The sequence below is a fragment of the Diadema setosum genome, chromosome 5 (assembly GCF_964275005.1).
Source record: "Diadema setosum chromosome 5, eeDiaSeto1, whole genome shotgun sequence".
In the NCBI taxonomy this organism is placed as follows: Eukaryota; Metazoa; Echinodermata; class Echinoidea; order Diadematoida; family Diadematidae; genus Diadema; species Diadema setosum.
This window is the reverse complement of record NC_092689.1, coordinates 23544665-23559162: the sequence shown is the minus strand read 5'-3', so window position 1 is coordinate 23559162 and position 14498 is coordinate 23544665. Positions and strand designations below refer to the sequence as shown.

The following is a 14498-nucleotide window of genomic DNA, read 5'->3' as shown; positions in this document are numbered from 1 at the left end:
ACCCCAAGATCCTCTTCCCCTAGGGATTCTACCTGTTAAGTAGGGGAAGAGGGGGTAGTTGAAGACTCAGACAGTCCCTTAACTCTGGAATTTTTTATCATTTCTGTCGAACCGAAAATATAGAGCTAAGCTAGTGCTATGAAGATGTTAATGACTGCAATTCATGTTTATGGCAGATTCAGAGGTGCCCCGATATGGGGGGGGGGGGGAGGTTTGAGGGGGATTTTCTGCATTTCTTGCACCTTCTTGAGAAATCTATGATGGATTTTCATCAAACTTTGCAGAAAGCATCTAAATGGTGATACAATCTTAATTTGTTATATTGAGCCCCCCCCCCCCCCCCCCACCTCCCCACTGACCAAAGATGGAGGGTTTGCTGTCTCAGAGGCCATCGAACTAAGAAAAAATAGAGCTAAGTTAGTGCTTTGAAGACATAAATGACTGAAATTTCATGATTGATTATGGCGGATCCAGGGGTGCCCTGATCGTGAAGGGGGAGGGAGAGATGAGGGGTTTGAGTAGGATTTTCCACAATTTCTGCAGCTTCTTGAAAATCTCTTATGGATTTTCATCAAACTTTGCAGTTAGTAGTGTCTCTATGGCGATATGATCTTAATCGGTTAAAATTACCCCTTCCCCACCCCCCCCCCCCCTCGGTAGGCCCTACGAAGACGGGGAGCTGGGGGTGGGGGAGGAAGTTGAATAAACTCTGGAATTTTGCATCTCCTTCTGTTGCACTGAAAAAGACAGAGCTCAGTTTGTGCTTTGAAGACATGAAAGGGGAAGTCCAGTCCAAATGTAAGCTACTGTAGTATGATAAAAACAAAAAGAGTATAATCTTACAAGTGCAACGGCAAAAATCTGACTGAAATCGAATGAAAAATAAAGAAGTAATGACATTTTGACGTTTTGCTAATTTCTGCAAAACAGTTCTTGTACAGTGGATATGAATATGCAAATGAGTGAGCTAACCAAGTCATAACCTGACAATTTTTCACTCATCATGTACAAAAAATTACGAAAATTCATTGCTTCTGTCATGGAAGTCTGAAACATGATGTTATTCTAGGTTGAATAACTTCAGAATAGTGATCCGTAAGATATACGAGGGTTTGAGTCTTGGGCATATTAATTGCGTTTGAATGAAAACTGGAAATGTCAAAATTTTATGTAGAAACTATATAATGGCAAGTTGTGAAGGGATGCCAGCTCACTTTGCCATTTACATCATATTGACTGTTCCAAGAATTGTTTCCACCCAAAATAGCCAAGCTTCAAAATGTCATAACTTCCTTTTTGACACGATTTTGATCAAAATTTTACCATTGAACTTGTAATATTTCACTCTCTCTTTTCACACTAATTAAAATCTGGGCTGGATTTCCCTTTTGTTCATGATTGATTATGGCGGATCCAGGGGTGCCCTGATCGCAAAGGGGGTGAGAATGAGGGGAATGAGGGGGATTGTGCACATTTTCTACATCTTCTTGAGAAATCTATGACGGGGGTTCAGTTTTGATAAATCAGATCATATCACTATAAGAAGTTATGTGCTAAGTTTGGGGAATATCCATTAGATTTTTCAAGGAGATGTAGAAAATGTGAAAAATCCCCCTCCTCCCCACCCCCTCCCCTGATCAGGGCATCTCTGAATCCACCAAATCAAACATGAAATGTCAGTCATCAATATGTCTTCAAAGCACAACAACTTACAATGTAGCTCTATCTTTTTCAGTTCGTAAGACAAAGATGACAAATTCCAGAGTATAAGGACACAGGCTTAAACTATCCCCCCCCCCCCCATAGCACTAACTTAGTTCTATCTAACACATCTATCTACCTAACATCTTAGCTATATTATGCAGAAAATCTCATTCAATTTGGTTAAGTGGTCACAGAGAAATGTGGATCCTTGTAAAGCATGTCATGGGTCTGATACTTTCAAGTTACACTAGGCACTTGGATGCTCTTGGAACTGCATATTCATGTGTGAACACAATGGACAGAACATGGAGGGAAGAGATTCCTGACATGCTTTACAAAACTCCTCACTTCTTCTTTGACCACTGAAGCAAATCGGATGGGGTTTTCTGTAAGATGTGGGTAATACGTTACAGTTTCTTACCTTGAAATTGTATTTGGATTGATTAACTATTTTAAAGTTATCATCGCCGAGGGTCCTGTTGTAATTTTCTTGGGGACAAACAGTACATGGGGATTGAACTAATGCGGCAATATTTGTATAACACATCAGTGAAAGCTTGTGGAAATTCGGACAATCCATTCAAAAGTTATGAATTTTTAATGTTCCTATGCAGTCATTGCTGATGAAAACACTATGATGTCATATGCGTAGAATGATATAAGGAAAATAAGAGAGATTTCCACAAAATTCAATCTTTTGAAAAAAAGTACACATTCTCTCCAGTTGTTACTTAATGTATCTCTCCAGTTGTTACTTAATGTATGTTAAGAATTATATGTGACCATGCACCACAAAATAAACAAAAAGTCACACTCCTTGATTTTACATAAGGACTCAAAACGGGTGAAATGGGTCAGCCAAGTCAATCTTGAGTTTTTCATATTTTTTGAAAGAGCTATCTTTCTTCTACAATATTCTTTAGTTTGGGATCAACATACAAATGGGAAAGTGTGTTTTCAGCAGTTTTTCTACAACCCCCTTTTGGAGGAGAGTATACATTGTAGAATGATCGGGTATGTATTAGAGGTCCCTTTTCATTTCTTGAAATCATTTTGTACACTCTTCACTTTCAAGTCTAATAATTTGAAAGGATAATGCTACTGTGTTGTAAGTTGGGATTAATCATGGACAGAATGTGTTGATACAACATGCTCAAGTTCAGCCTAATCTGATAATCCCTTCATTGTTGTTGCTCCTGTGGTTGACATCCTGTGCTTTGTCCCTTTCATCACACGGCTAGCATGGCTAGGTGAAAGATTAAAGGCGCTTGAACAGACCCTGTACTTCAGAGCCGCTTTTCTCAGTTCACACTCTTCCAGAGTGTGTGCTTTCTTTCAAGTATTTAGGTAGGTTAGGGGAGTCCATTTGAATTGAGTTATACATCATTTTAAAGCTTAGAGTCTGCTCTTTGAGAATCTGCCCCTAACTTAAAATCCATGTCTGTCAACTTTTTGTTGGTTTGTGATGCAGGGTCACTATTTTCCCCCTGCATTGTGAAAGAGGCAAGTGAAGTGCTCTTTTATTATGCAAGAAAAGTGAAATTATGTTGGATTTCCTCACATTTTCTTTATATTGTTCTACACATGTGACAGCACAAGCTGTAGTAGTCATCTCCTCCAGTTATGGCAGCCAGAAACTTCCAAAATTCATAACTTTTGAACAGATTGTCTGATTTTTCTCACACTTTCACTTCACTTATAAATGTGTGTCAACTAATGTTGCTGCATTCTCTCAATCCCACATGTATATCAAGATGAACTTGGCTATATCACTTCTGGGTTTAGAGAAGAAGATTTTTAATGATCTCTTAATTTGGGGCTGGTGGGGGGGGGGGGGGGCATGGTGTCCATTTAAACAAACAGATCCTATCCCTCTAGGGAGGTTGCCTGCCAAGTTTGGTGAAAATTCGTCTTGGGTTTTCAAGAAAGAGATGAAAATGCAAAAAAGTTTACGATGGACGCCCGATGAAGAGCAATCACAATAGCTAACTCGAGCCTTCCGCTTGGGCGAGCTAAAAATCAAAGCTGGATGGAGTGGAATCTCCTGCACCAAAGAACCAAGTTTAGATGGCTTTGATACTACACTCTTTGCATGTAAGCAGAACACTAGTCCAGATACAGTAACAATTTTATGTAGCTTCCAATTGTTACGCTGAAGACTTTTTAACTGTGTGCAAGTTGGCTACTACTACAGTGACTATATGTATCTATCCATCCTTGAGGAAATGGTACACACATCCAAGGGACTCCATCATTGGTATTGGTACTGGCATTCAATACTACTTGAAGACAGATTTATTCACGACTTCACCTCATTGACTGGTAAATGTGATCGCTTCTTACAGATGTTTAATTTCAGCATGCTACCATTACTGCCCAATTAGTTATTTTTTTTAAAATAAATGCTACTTGTGTAGAGTACTTGTACATAAATGGCAGCTTGTTTTCATGATTGATGTTATGCCATTTATTGAGCAATGATGCATATCCAATGATTTATTGCGAATTCTGCTGGTGTGATCTAGAGTCAACAAGTAGTGTGTGAAATTGCCCAGACAAGTGTGTACCATCCATCGCATCAAACCTGTGATTGTGTCTCATCAGACCTGTTGCTCAGTGTGAAAATATTTGTCATTTGTGAAAACCAGTTGGTTTTATCAAAATCAATTATAAATCTATAGAAGTGATCACCATTACCCACATCAAATTACATTGCTCTTGTAGGCAAGAATTTCTTCGTAAAAGTCAAGTAATTTACCTTTAATGTCAAGTTTCCTATTCAGAGCAAATAAAGTGAAGGCCCAACCAATGAGTGACAGAACCACAGACCTTACCTCCTCGCAACTCCAGCAAATGCCTGGTAGGCCGTGGATGGCGTAATGTTGAGTGTCTGAATCATCTGTCGAAACTCAACCTCATACTGAACGTTGATTTGATCTCCAATCTGGGCCAATCTCCTGCCAACTCTCGATGTTGCACTACAAAATACATTTTTGTATCAGGTACAGAAAGATTGAGCAATACTGTGAAAGGTTTGCAGTGGAATTAACTTTAATGCAATCTGTCAGGAGCTACTTTTTGTGATATTATGGTAATGATAATGCCAAAAATAGTGCAGAAACAGAGTACAATGGAGGTAATCTGCATAAAATGAAATATGACATACCATCTGTAAGACACTGTACAAGTACATATATCACCAACTGGGATGCTAGGGGAAGTTAAAGAAATTTGATTGCAGCAAAAAGGGTCAATGCCCCCTCCTTTTCTCACCTAATGGCAATATTTGAAAAGAGCATGGATTCAGCAGTATGAGGTCTCACAGATGATGCTAAATTGTTTGTACTTTAATGTATATGTATCAATACACTGCCAAGTATCATTTCAACAAAAAGCAGGAGACTCGGCTCTATAAAGCAATGATCTGATACAAAGAGGTTTATACACATATCTTAGTGTCAACAGAATTGAAGGACAGTCAACTCTGTATATAACAGTTAAGTTTCTGCCTCGCCATGGCGACTGGTACAATTGTATGCCTCCTCCATAATGCATGGCTCTACTAAAAAGTCTATAGTACGTCTTGAAAATGCATGACGAGTTTTACATACAATTGAAACTTGCCCAAAAATAACAGCACACAAGTATTTTTGCTTGCCATATGCTCCAGATGTTGATGTCTCGATTCCGCGGAATTAAAAACAGGTGAAACTCGATCTCCTTACCCAGTTGAGGGTGAAAAATTAGTCACGCGAATATCCACTTTTACAGTAATTGGAAAAATATTAAAATGACATGTGTTGCGACACAAATTGCCGCCCCGGCACAAATTGTTGCCCCCTGAAACAGGCGACAAATTGTGCATGGAGCTGACGGCACAAATTGTCGCGCTAGCACAAATTGTCGTCTGGCGATAATTTCTGCTGAGGGCTGATGGCACAAATTGTCGCCCGCCCTCGAAGCACATTTTTGGGGGTAATATCATTCTTGACATAGTCATTGAAATACCAACACATATCTTACATGGCTACATCCACGCAAACAAGCCATGTAAAAAGTCACGGTGAGGTTTCAAAGAAGTGTGTACGTGCGGGCACACATGATAATTGAGTGTCCATTCATGTGTGTGTGTGTGTGTGTGTGTGAGTGTGCGTGAGTGTGTTTTATTGCATATTATGGAAGAATGTCTGTTGAGGTGGTTTATACTAGTATGCATTATGAGGATTTGTTTGAGTGTTTGTTGGTGCTTGTGTATAAATACGTATCATATATCTGGGGTGTGCATATGGCAGTTCGTTTGTGCTAAAATCAATTAAAGATTGAAAAATAGTGATATGGAAGTTGAAGTTAAGACTGATGGAAGAATATGAATGCAGTGAAAAATGAACAAAGACAGATAACATTTAGGGAGGGTACAAAGGGTGTACCTCCCTCGTATGCCTTTTCTCTCGATCTCTCTCCCCTAGCCCGCCTCATCGCTGAAATTGACACACCCATACTATTTTGAAATCAACGCCACTGTGAACTCTATAAACACATGCTCATACAAGTTGAAGGCATTTTCATCGCCACAGTAGTGCTTGCTGCTGCCCAAAAAGTTCGTTCGTACAAACACCAAAACACAAACACAGACAGACACATGTACGCACACACAGACAAACCACTACCATATATACAACCACCACACGTGCATGCAGTTTCCACATATTGTATTATTACAGTCCAAACACACACACACACACACAGCTATGCGCAAACTCATACACAAGTCACATAATACGCACCTACAAATCATACACAACACACACCATGCAGCCCCCCCCCCCCCCCCACACACACACATACACATAATTTACCAATCATAACCATCCCACCCAAGCATAACACGTACCGGAGCAACCACCCCAACCACACAATTCATAGTGCATGGCCGACGACAATCTGTGCAGCTATGTTTCATTTTGCCAGCACAAATTGTCGCCATCGAGGTCAAAAATTGGGAAGTGCACAAGCAGCACAATTTGTCCCAAGGCGACAAATTACTGAGTAGTTGTACTTGAGTTGGCAGCACAAATTTTCCCCCCGAGCCGGGGGCGACAATTTCTGCCAGGGCGACAATTTTTGCCGTAATAGACATGTTTGTCACAAATGTGTTGATTGTTCACTTTCCTTGAACCAGGTTTAATTGGCTGAATGGCTATATTGTCTGAGAGAGCAGGTATTTGGGGATTTGAGGATTTTTACTTGACTTTTGACCCTTTTATAAGTTGATGAATTGAGTAATTTCCAAGGTATTGAGAAAACATGTAATTTCAATATTGAATGGTTAAATTTTAGCATTTTAACGTGGCATTTGACCATTGACTCTTGATGCTTTAACCCTAAAATTCCCAAGAGAATCACTGTCAGGTAATACATGCATAAATATATGTGTGTACTAAGCTTTATGAAGATACCTAGAGCAACTTTTAAGATATCGAGGAAAAGCTGAAAATTAGCATTTTCACTTGCCCTGTTGGCAAGAAACCTTTCCTAGCAAATCGCTATTTGGTAATTGTGTTTACCTTAAGTTTCAAGAAAAATCCTGCAGGCATTGCATGGATATGAAATAGAGAAATTTTGAGGAGTTGACCTTGACCTTTGACTCTTGACCTTTGACCTAGTCAGTATACGTATGCGTTTGTACCAAGTTCCATGAAGATACCTCGAACCATTTCCGAGATACAATGTATGGAGGAGAAAGCGAAATTTTAACATATTCACTTGACCTTTGACCTCTGACCTTTGACCTCATAGCCCCAAACTCTCTCTAATCTTCATTGGGCAGTACACTAAGTTTCAAGAAAATACCTTCAGGCATTGCATAGATATGGAGAAAATAGTGATACTTTGAGCATTACACCTTGACCGTTTGACCTTGAGCATGTGCACCCAAAAGTTGATGGGTACAACTTCGCTCGCTCACTATTATTACATGCCATGTTTCAATAGGATACCTCAAAACGTTTTTTTAGTTTACGCTGTCCACAAAATTTATTACGGACGGTCAACCCGAAAACATAATGCCTCCGCAACACTTCGTAGCGGAGGCATAAAAGTGCTAAGTGTCTGTACAGGAACATGACATAAGTTTAAATAATCACATCTTGCCCAAATCAAAGCAGGACATATATTCTCCAGTCCTGACAAACCTGAATTTTAAGGCCCTGTCACACCTTTCTGGGCAAGCTACGCGGGCTTGTTGCGTGTATGGATTTTCCAGCACGCAGGGTAATTTTCCACGGGCGGACAAGGATTTGGGCAAGTTTCGCGTGCATCTTGCATGTACCTGCTAGACGTGTGCTTACATTCAACTCCCGTTCTAGTTACAGGCAAGTTGCGTGGTAGTTCCTGCGAGGTGCTACCACTATGGCCCTTCTACTGGTGTTCTGTATGGACATCTGCGGGCAATCCCCGTGACTCACCCCGAACCCAGAACAAGTTTGAACAATGCTCAAGGGCCCGTCACACCTTTCCTTGGGGGCCTTGCTTGTGACATGCGGGGAACAATTTTTCTATCCGGTGGTCCCTGTAGATGGCCTGCACAGTGACAGTACCTAGCAAGTAGTTGCCCGTAGTTGCCCACACAAGTTCGATTTACCTGCAGCCAAGCTTTGAGTGACTAACAGGATTGCCAGCAGAGGTCCATGCAGAACACCAGAAGGAGGGCCGTAACTGCAAGTCACAGGCAGTTGCATGCTGAAGGTTAGTTACTGCTTTTCTGCTGGTAAGTGTAAAAGTGGAAATTTTCGCGGTGTTGAAATTTTTGCGCATTTCGCGCAACCAGAAGCTAGCGCGAAAATAAAAGCACGCGAATATTTTTGCGCGCTATATGTTCCAGTAGTTGATGTCTTGATCCCACAGAATTTAAAACTCTTCTTACCCAGCCAAGCGCGAAAAATTAGTCGTGCGAAAACATCTACTTTTACAGTAGTTGAGTTGGCTGCAGCCAGGATTATGACATTCTCTTGGACCTCAGCCAAATAAATACTCCTTCAAAGAAATTCCTTCACTGAGTTGTCAGCCCCCACAGGCCTGACACACAGGTCACACAGAATACCTGCAAGCAGAACTTAAGTAGCACGCATCCGGCAGGTAAGACGCATGCAAAACTCACCCAAATCCTTGTCCGCCCTCAGAAATTGTCTGGTATGCTGGAAAATCCCCTCACGCAACAAGCACACGTAGATTGCCTGGAAAGGTGTGACAGGGCCTAAACATGGCTGCGGGCAAATATGATTTGCATACATACCTCCGGGTGAGATATGTGCTAGGTACTGTCATATGCGGGCCATCTGCGGGGATCTCCGGGTAGCAAAAATTGCTCTCCACAAATCACATACAAGGCTTGCCCGAAAAGGTGTGAGAGGGCCTTTACACAGAGTTGCTACCACAACCATTAGGTAAGAATTACTTTGGTATTATGTTTAGAACAAATCAAAATTGCGTAGATGCTAATAAAAACCGAAATGAGTCTTTACACAAGTGATTGTTTGAAATGTGCAGGTAACAAATATTACCTCATGGGATCTGCTGTGAAGTTCTGGAATTCTGGTAGTCTTGGTGTGGAGATGTTTAAATCACTGCTCTGGTCCTGCATGTCCAGTGTCAGCCTCTGGTACATGAAATTTCTGACAATTGACTCTGTCTGCTCATTCACCTCCTCTGTGTCCACCACCTCCACTGTCTGTGTTACTGATGAAGACCCTGTCGCCATTGTGACAGTTTCTCTCTCTGATGTTCTTGTGCCGTATAGTGTAATTCTAACACTGAGGTGCACCTGACTTGCCACTCTGTGTTCAGACCCTAATGCATGATAGATTTGTCCGCATTCATACACTTTAAGCTATATATATTGACACACAAATGATGAACGTACTGTGTTAGTTTGCTGTCCTTGAAGTTCAAGCAATGCCAGGGGATGACAAGTATGACTTTGAATGGCAGGAACTAATCTGTAGAGTGTTGCAGTTCTTTTGCGATAACAATCATTGTTTCAACTAGGAGTCACGTGGTGAAAGTTTCTGTTTCATCACACATATATCAATACATGTACTATTTGTAGCTCTTTGTCACAATGCAGCAAAATCTGTCTACTAGAAAATAGTGTTCTTCACCAACATTTCAGTCGCATCACCAATCTTTGTACTTTACATTTGGACAAATTGGCACAAAGGTATTTGTTCCAGCACTAAGGGAATACTTCCAGTCATCCATGTGTCCTCACAAGTTCCTGTTGCAATAGAATCAGAAACAAGAAAATAAACCAGAGTCAGGTACATTGTACTTCAGGACTAAGATCAAAAAAAGATCAAAAGGAAACCCCAGCTCCCAAGATGACTTTATCTATAATGGCACATATCCATTACCCGTGAATACAAATAAAAACTGAGTATAAAGTTGTCCATGTGTTGGTGCAATAATATAAGAAATAAATCAGAAACCAAGTTCATGCTGTTATTACAAACAGTTTATTTTAGCACAAAATTTTTTAAGCCAAGTGCCCTTTCTCAAGTGTTCTTGATTCTGACAGAACAATAGCAAGTCATAATGATATTGCAACTGTGCGCTTAAACGCATCAGATGCTGGGCGTCCTAGCACCCAGCAAGCATCCTGGCAGCAGCATCATGGTCTCACATCACAATACAATGTACAAGGACAATGAGTATTCAAAGTGTACCGGTACATTGTACATAACAAGAGACCTGAGGGTGTCATGCTCACCTGAGTATGCCAAGTTCACTTTACACGCTTGCGGACCCTTAGACCCCGTTTACAGTCCGGCCTCAATTGCGCGGCCGAGCCTCGCAATTTTGTCCGTTTACACTGCTGGGCTCGGCTGCGCTTTTGATTCAAACCTTTCAATATTTTGTCGTAGTGGCGCTCTGCTTGTAAACAAACGCAATTTGGTATTGGGGCAATTCCACGGTAACGGAAGGACCTTCAGACAGAATTTTCAGTTTAAAAAAGTACTTTAAGAAAAGTTTGATGGATACAGCATTTTAAACTTTAGAGATGTATTACCAGAGCCAAAGACTATAATTTCCACCAAAATTTTTGTCATACCTGCAAAAGAGTAATGACATATGCATATTAATGAGGTCGGTAACGGAAGGACATCAAAATGGACATGGGTTTTCAGGCAAACTAGTTTTTATCAAAACTCTGTGAAGTTTATGGAGCTATTTTAATTTATTGGTATACAGTTTAATTGCCATAGTTTTAGCTATAATGGAATATATTTGACTTTCAAATATGTTTACTTATTTTTTAATTAGACCACATAATGTCCATGTGTGTTTGGTAACGGAAGGACGGTAACGGAAGGACATGCAGATTGTCTGTGTAAAGTGTATGGGGAAGATGGGTTATGGTTAGTTTTTATTAAACCTCTCTAAGGTTAATAATTTTTTCATATGTGGCAGGTATACAGTTTGATCCAAATAGTTTTAGCTTTACCTTAATGTATTCAACTTTGAAACATGTCAACTGGTTTTTTAATTACAACACATTGTTTTCATTAATGTATGGTAACGGAAGGACAAAGAGCTTTGTGTGCATAGAGTGAAGGATGTTATTTCCAACTTTTATGTTATTCCTTGTAGTCCAATGTGATATTTTTTTAATCCCCCAAATAGCCAAATCTTATGGACCCATTTCACAGTGGGTGGGGGGGGGGGTGTCTTGGGGGCTTATCCCCAGGCCCCCTCCCCCCGATCTCTTACACTGTTTGCATAATCATGATTAAAATCTGCACACATCACCCTGGAGAGTAATCTACACGAGACCATAGTTAGATTGTTCAAAATACTGCTAATTCCTAATCATATGAACTGATTACTGTACGAGCTGAAATTTTTGCGGTGGTTTTATTTTCGCGAATTTCGCGAATCGCCTTTGAACCGCGAAAATAACAACACGCGAAAATAACAACGCGCAAATAAGTTCAGTTAGACCCTCGCAACCGCGAAATTAACAACACGTGAAAATGTCCTCCAAGTAGCAATTCGAGAAAATATCTGTACGCGAAAATTTCAGCTCGCACAGTATGCAAATTTATTCAATAAATTACATTTTAGCCCATAGAATACTAATGTCAAACAATTTATGGACATTTTTTGGTGTGGATCTTCATTTTGAGGTATTTAACAAATGTAGTGATAAAAAAAATGCAATTCAATCTCAATTCTTTTATTTTTTATTGTTTCTTGAATTTCTTTTGTATTTCTTTGTTTTTTCCTTTTGTTGTTGTTTTGCAAAGAAAATTGTCACAGACCACTTTTTAACCATAGTTACCTGTACATGTAGGCAAAAGTCAAGTAATCAAAGTGATCGAAAGAAAAAAATTATCAGATGTTTATGAGTTTTATGAAAGAGCACTATTTCCCATAGGGTTTGTGCACAAAATTACAAAATTGAGCCAATGTTGGGTCGACCTGCATTCAGGAAAGAGGTGTGGCTTCATTTGTTATTTGAATTTAGTCAAGGGTACTTAGAGGAGGTTCTGACACATTGTGTTCTCATCTTAGGGACATTAGATAGCTAAAAACAGACTCTAAGTCTTTCCATTACCACAACTTTGTCCTTCCGTTACCAGCTTCGGTAACGGAAGGACATTTTTAATTTATTTATAATTATTCAAAGAGGAGGGGTTTCGTGGATGGATGGATGCCAAGTTATAGGTCTACCTAAACTTGCTTTGCACTGAAAATTTTATGGTTTTTATATTACTATTTTTGATAAAATATTAAAAAGACCTCTTTTTGTGGTAACGGAAGGACAAAATACAAGGTCACCTTTGGGAAGTCACTGAAGCGTAACAAATCATGGAAACCGTAAAAACATGAAATGAACTGTTTCTTTCATATTTACTAAGTTCTAAATATAACAATTCATAACATTTATTTCTCAAATATTGAATACAGGCCATGCTCCATTTGTATTATAATTTATGCATTTTTGAAAATTAATAAGGTTAGTTAAACAATTGAAAAATTGACCCCGAATATGTTTTAAAACTAAACATTTTTACTCAAATCCATAAAATTCAAACTTTAAGCTTTCATTTGATACCAAAATTGCGTGGGAAATATGAATTCGAAATTTTAGATGTCATGTCCACTTTGGCGTGGAATTGCCCTCTGTCTGGTTTTCAGACCCTTTGCCAAATGAATTCCGTAAAGGCCTTTGCCGAAGGAAAAAAAAATCCTTTGCAGGACAAAACCACCTTAAACTATACTAGTTTTCGCACGTTGAGGGGGTTAATATCCTGAATAGCGAAAGATACAGGCAGAGGGTTTGGAAGCCAGACTAAAATTGGCCGCGCAATTGGCCGCGCATTTGGCCCATTTTGCGTTTACACCAAGAAGAGGTAGGGCTCGGCCGCGGCCGAGCGAGACCACCTCCAGAGCGAGGCCAAATGCGAGGCCAATTTTGGCCTCTGGCCTTTTACGCGTTTACACTGAAGCGGGGCTGGGTTCGGCCATGGCTCGGCCGCAGCCGAGCCTCGCACTGTAAACGGGGTCTTACCTGAAAACATTAGAAACTTGGGGTGGGGGCAGCTTTGAGAGCTGGGGGCATGGTGTTCATTTGCATATTGCATAACACTGGTAAAAATACATGTACCTGCCAAGTACACTGTACTTAGAAAACCAAAGACCCAAAGACTCCCACACAGGCAAGGTTGTTGTAATCATATACCAACCAACATCAGCAGCAATTCATGAAAGAGGTAATAGGAAGGAATGGCCAATGCTTAAACAAGTTTTATCAATAGCCCCTGAGGTAACAATACATCCCCTGCATGTCCAAAGACAACCTATAATCTCAAACGTCTGCTAACACAATCACAAGGGCCATTCTCCGAAAAAGTGTGCAATTACAGTTGTACAAATGATAAAAATTCAACATCAAAGATTTCATTATGTTTTGTCAATTCACAAAATTTGATCCCTTAGGAATACAAAGCTATCAATGGGTGACTTTTGAAAGCTCATATTTTTTTCTAGAAACATTTCCAAACGCAAAGTCATTTTTTACATGTTAATACCACATATCAGCTACATTACCAGAGGTACATGTAATATCTTCAAAAATCGTTGATTGCTTATTTCTCGCTTTAAAATGGCAATGCATGTAAAACTACAAGTACAAGCTTAAACATAAACAAACATCATGGAAACATTTCGGAGTCGGCCATGATCTAATCTGTAATGAAAATGATCCTGATTAAAGTGAAGGCTAAATAAAAAGCAAGAAAATATATATCTTCCGACTTAAAATATGTTACCCTACAATGTAATTCAACTTTGTACCTGCATTTGTTCATTGACTACAACCCCGTTTACAGTGCTTGGCTGGGCCGCGGCTCAGCCGCGGCCGAGCCCTCCTTCATTTCAGTGTAAAATTGGCTGCGCATTTGGCCATGCTCTGGAGGTGGGCTCGGCCGGCCTTTTCTCAGTGTAAACGCAAACTGGGCCAAATGCGCGGCCAAATTTAGTCTGTCTTCCAGACCCTCTGCCCGTACTATTTCGCTATTCAGGATATTAACCCCCTCAACGTCGAAAACTAGTATAGTTTAAGGTGGTTTTGTCCTGCCAAGGATTTTTCCTTGGCCAAAAGCCTTTGCCCAAACGGCGACTTCGTCGCCACGGAATCCAGTTGGCAAAGGGTCTGAAAACCAGACTATACCAAATTGCGTTTGTTTACAAGCAGAGCGCCACTACGACAAAATATTGAAAGGTTTGAATTAAAA

General features: G+C 40.1%; 1 protein-coding gene across 1 annotated transcript in view; it reads right to left on the bottom strand.

Moving 5' to 3' along the window:
* LOC140228639 (bcl-2 homologous antagonist/killer-like) overlaps window positions 1-14498 on the bottom strand; it is a 38532-nt gene that overhangs the window by 12913 nt on the left and 11121 nt on the right. The window contains exons 2-3 of the mRNA XM_072308888.1: window positions 9264-9976; window positions 4539-4682 (exon numbers count right to left, since the gene is read on the bottom strand). Of these exons, the coding sequence (XP_072164989.1) occupies window positions 4539-4682; window positions 9264-9460 (341 nt within the window). The 5' untranslated portion in view covers window positions 9461-9976. The remainder of the gene's footprint in view (window positions 1-4538; window positions 4683-9263; window positions 9977-14498) is intronic.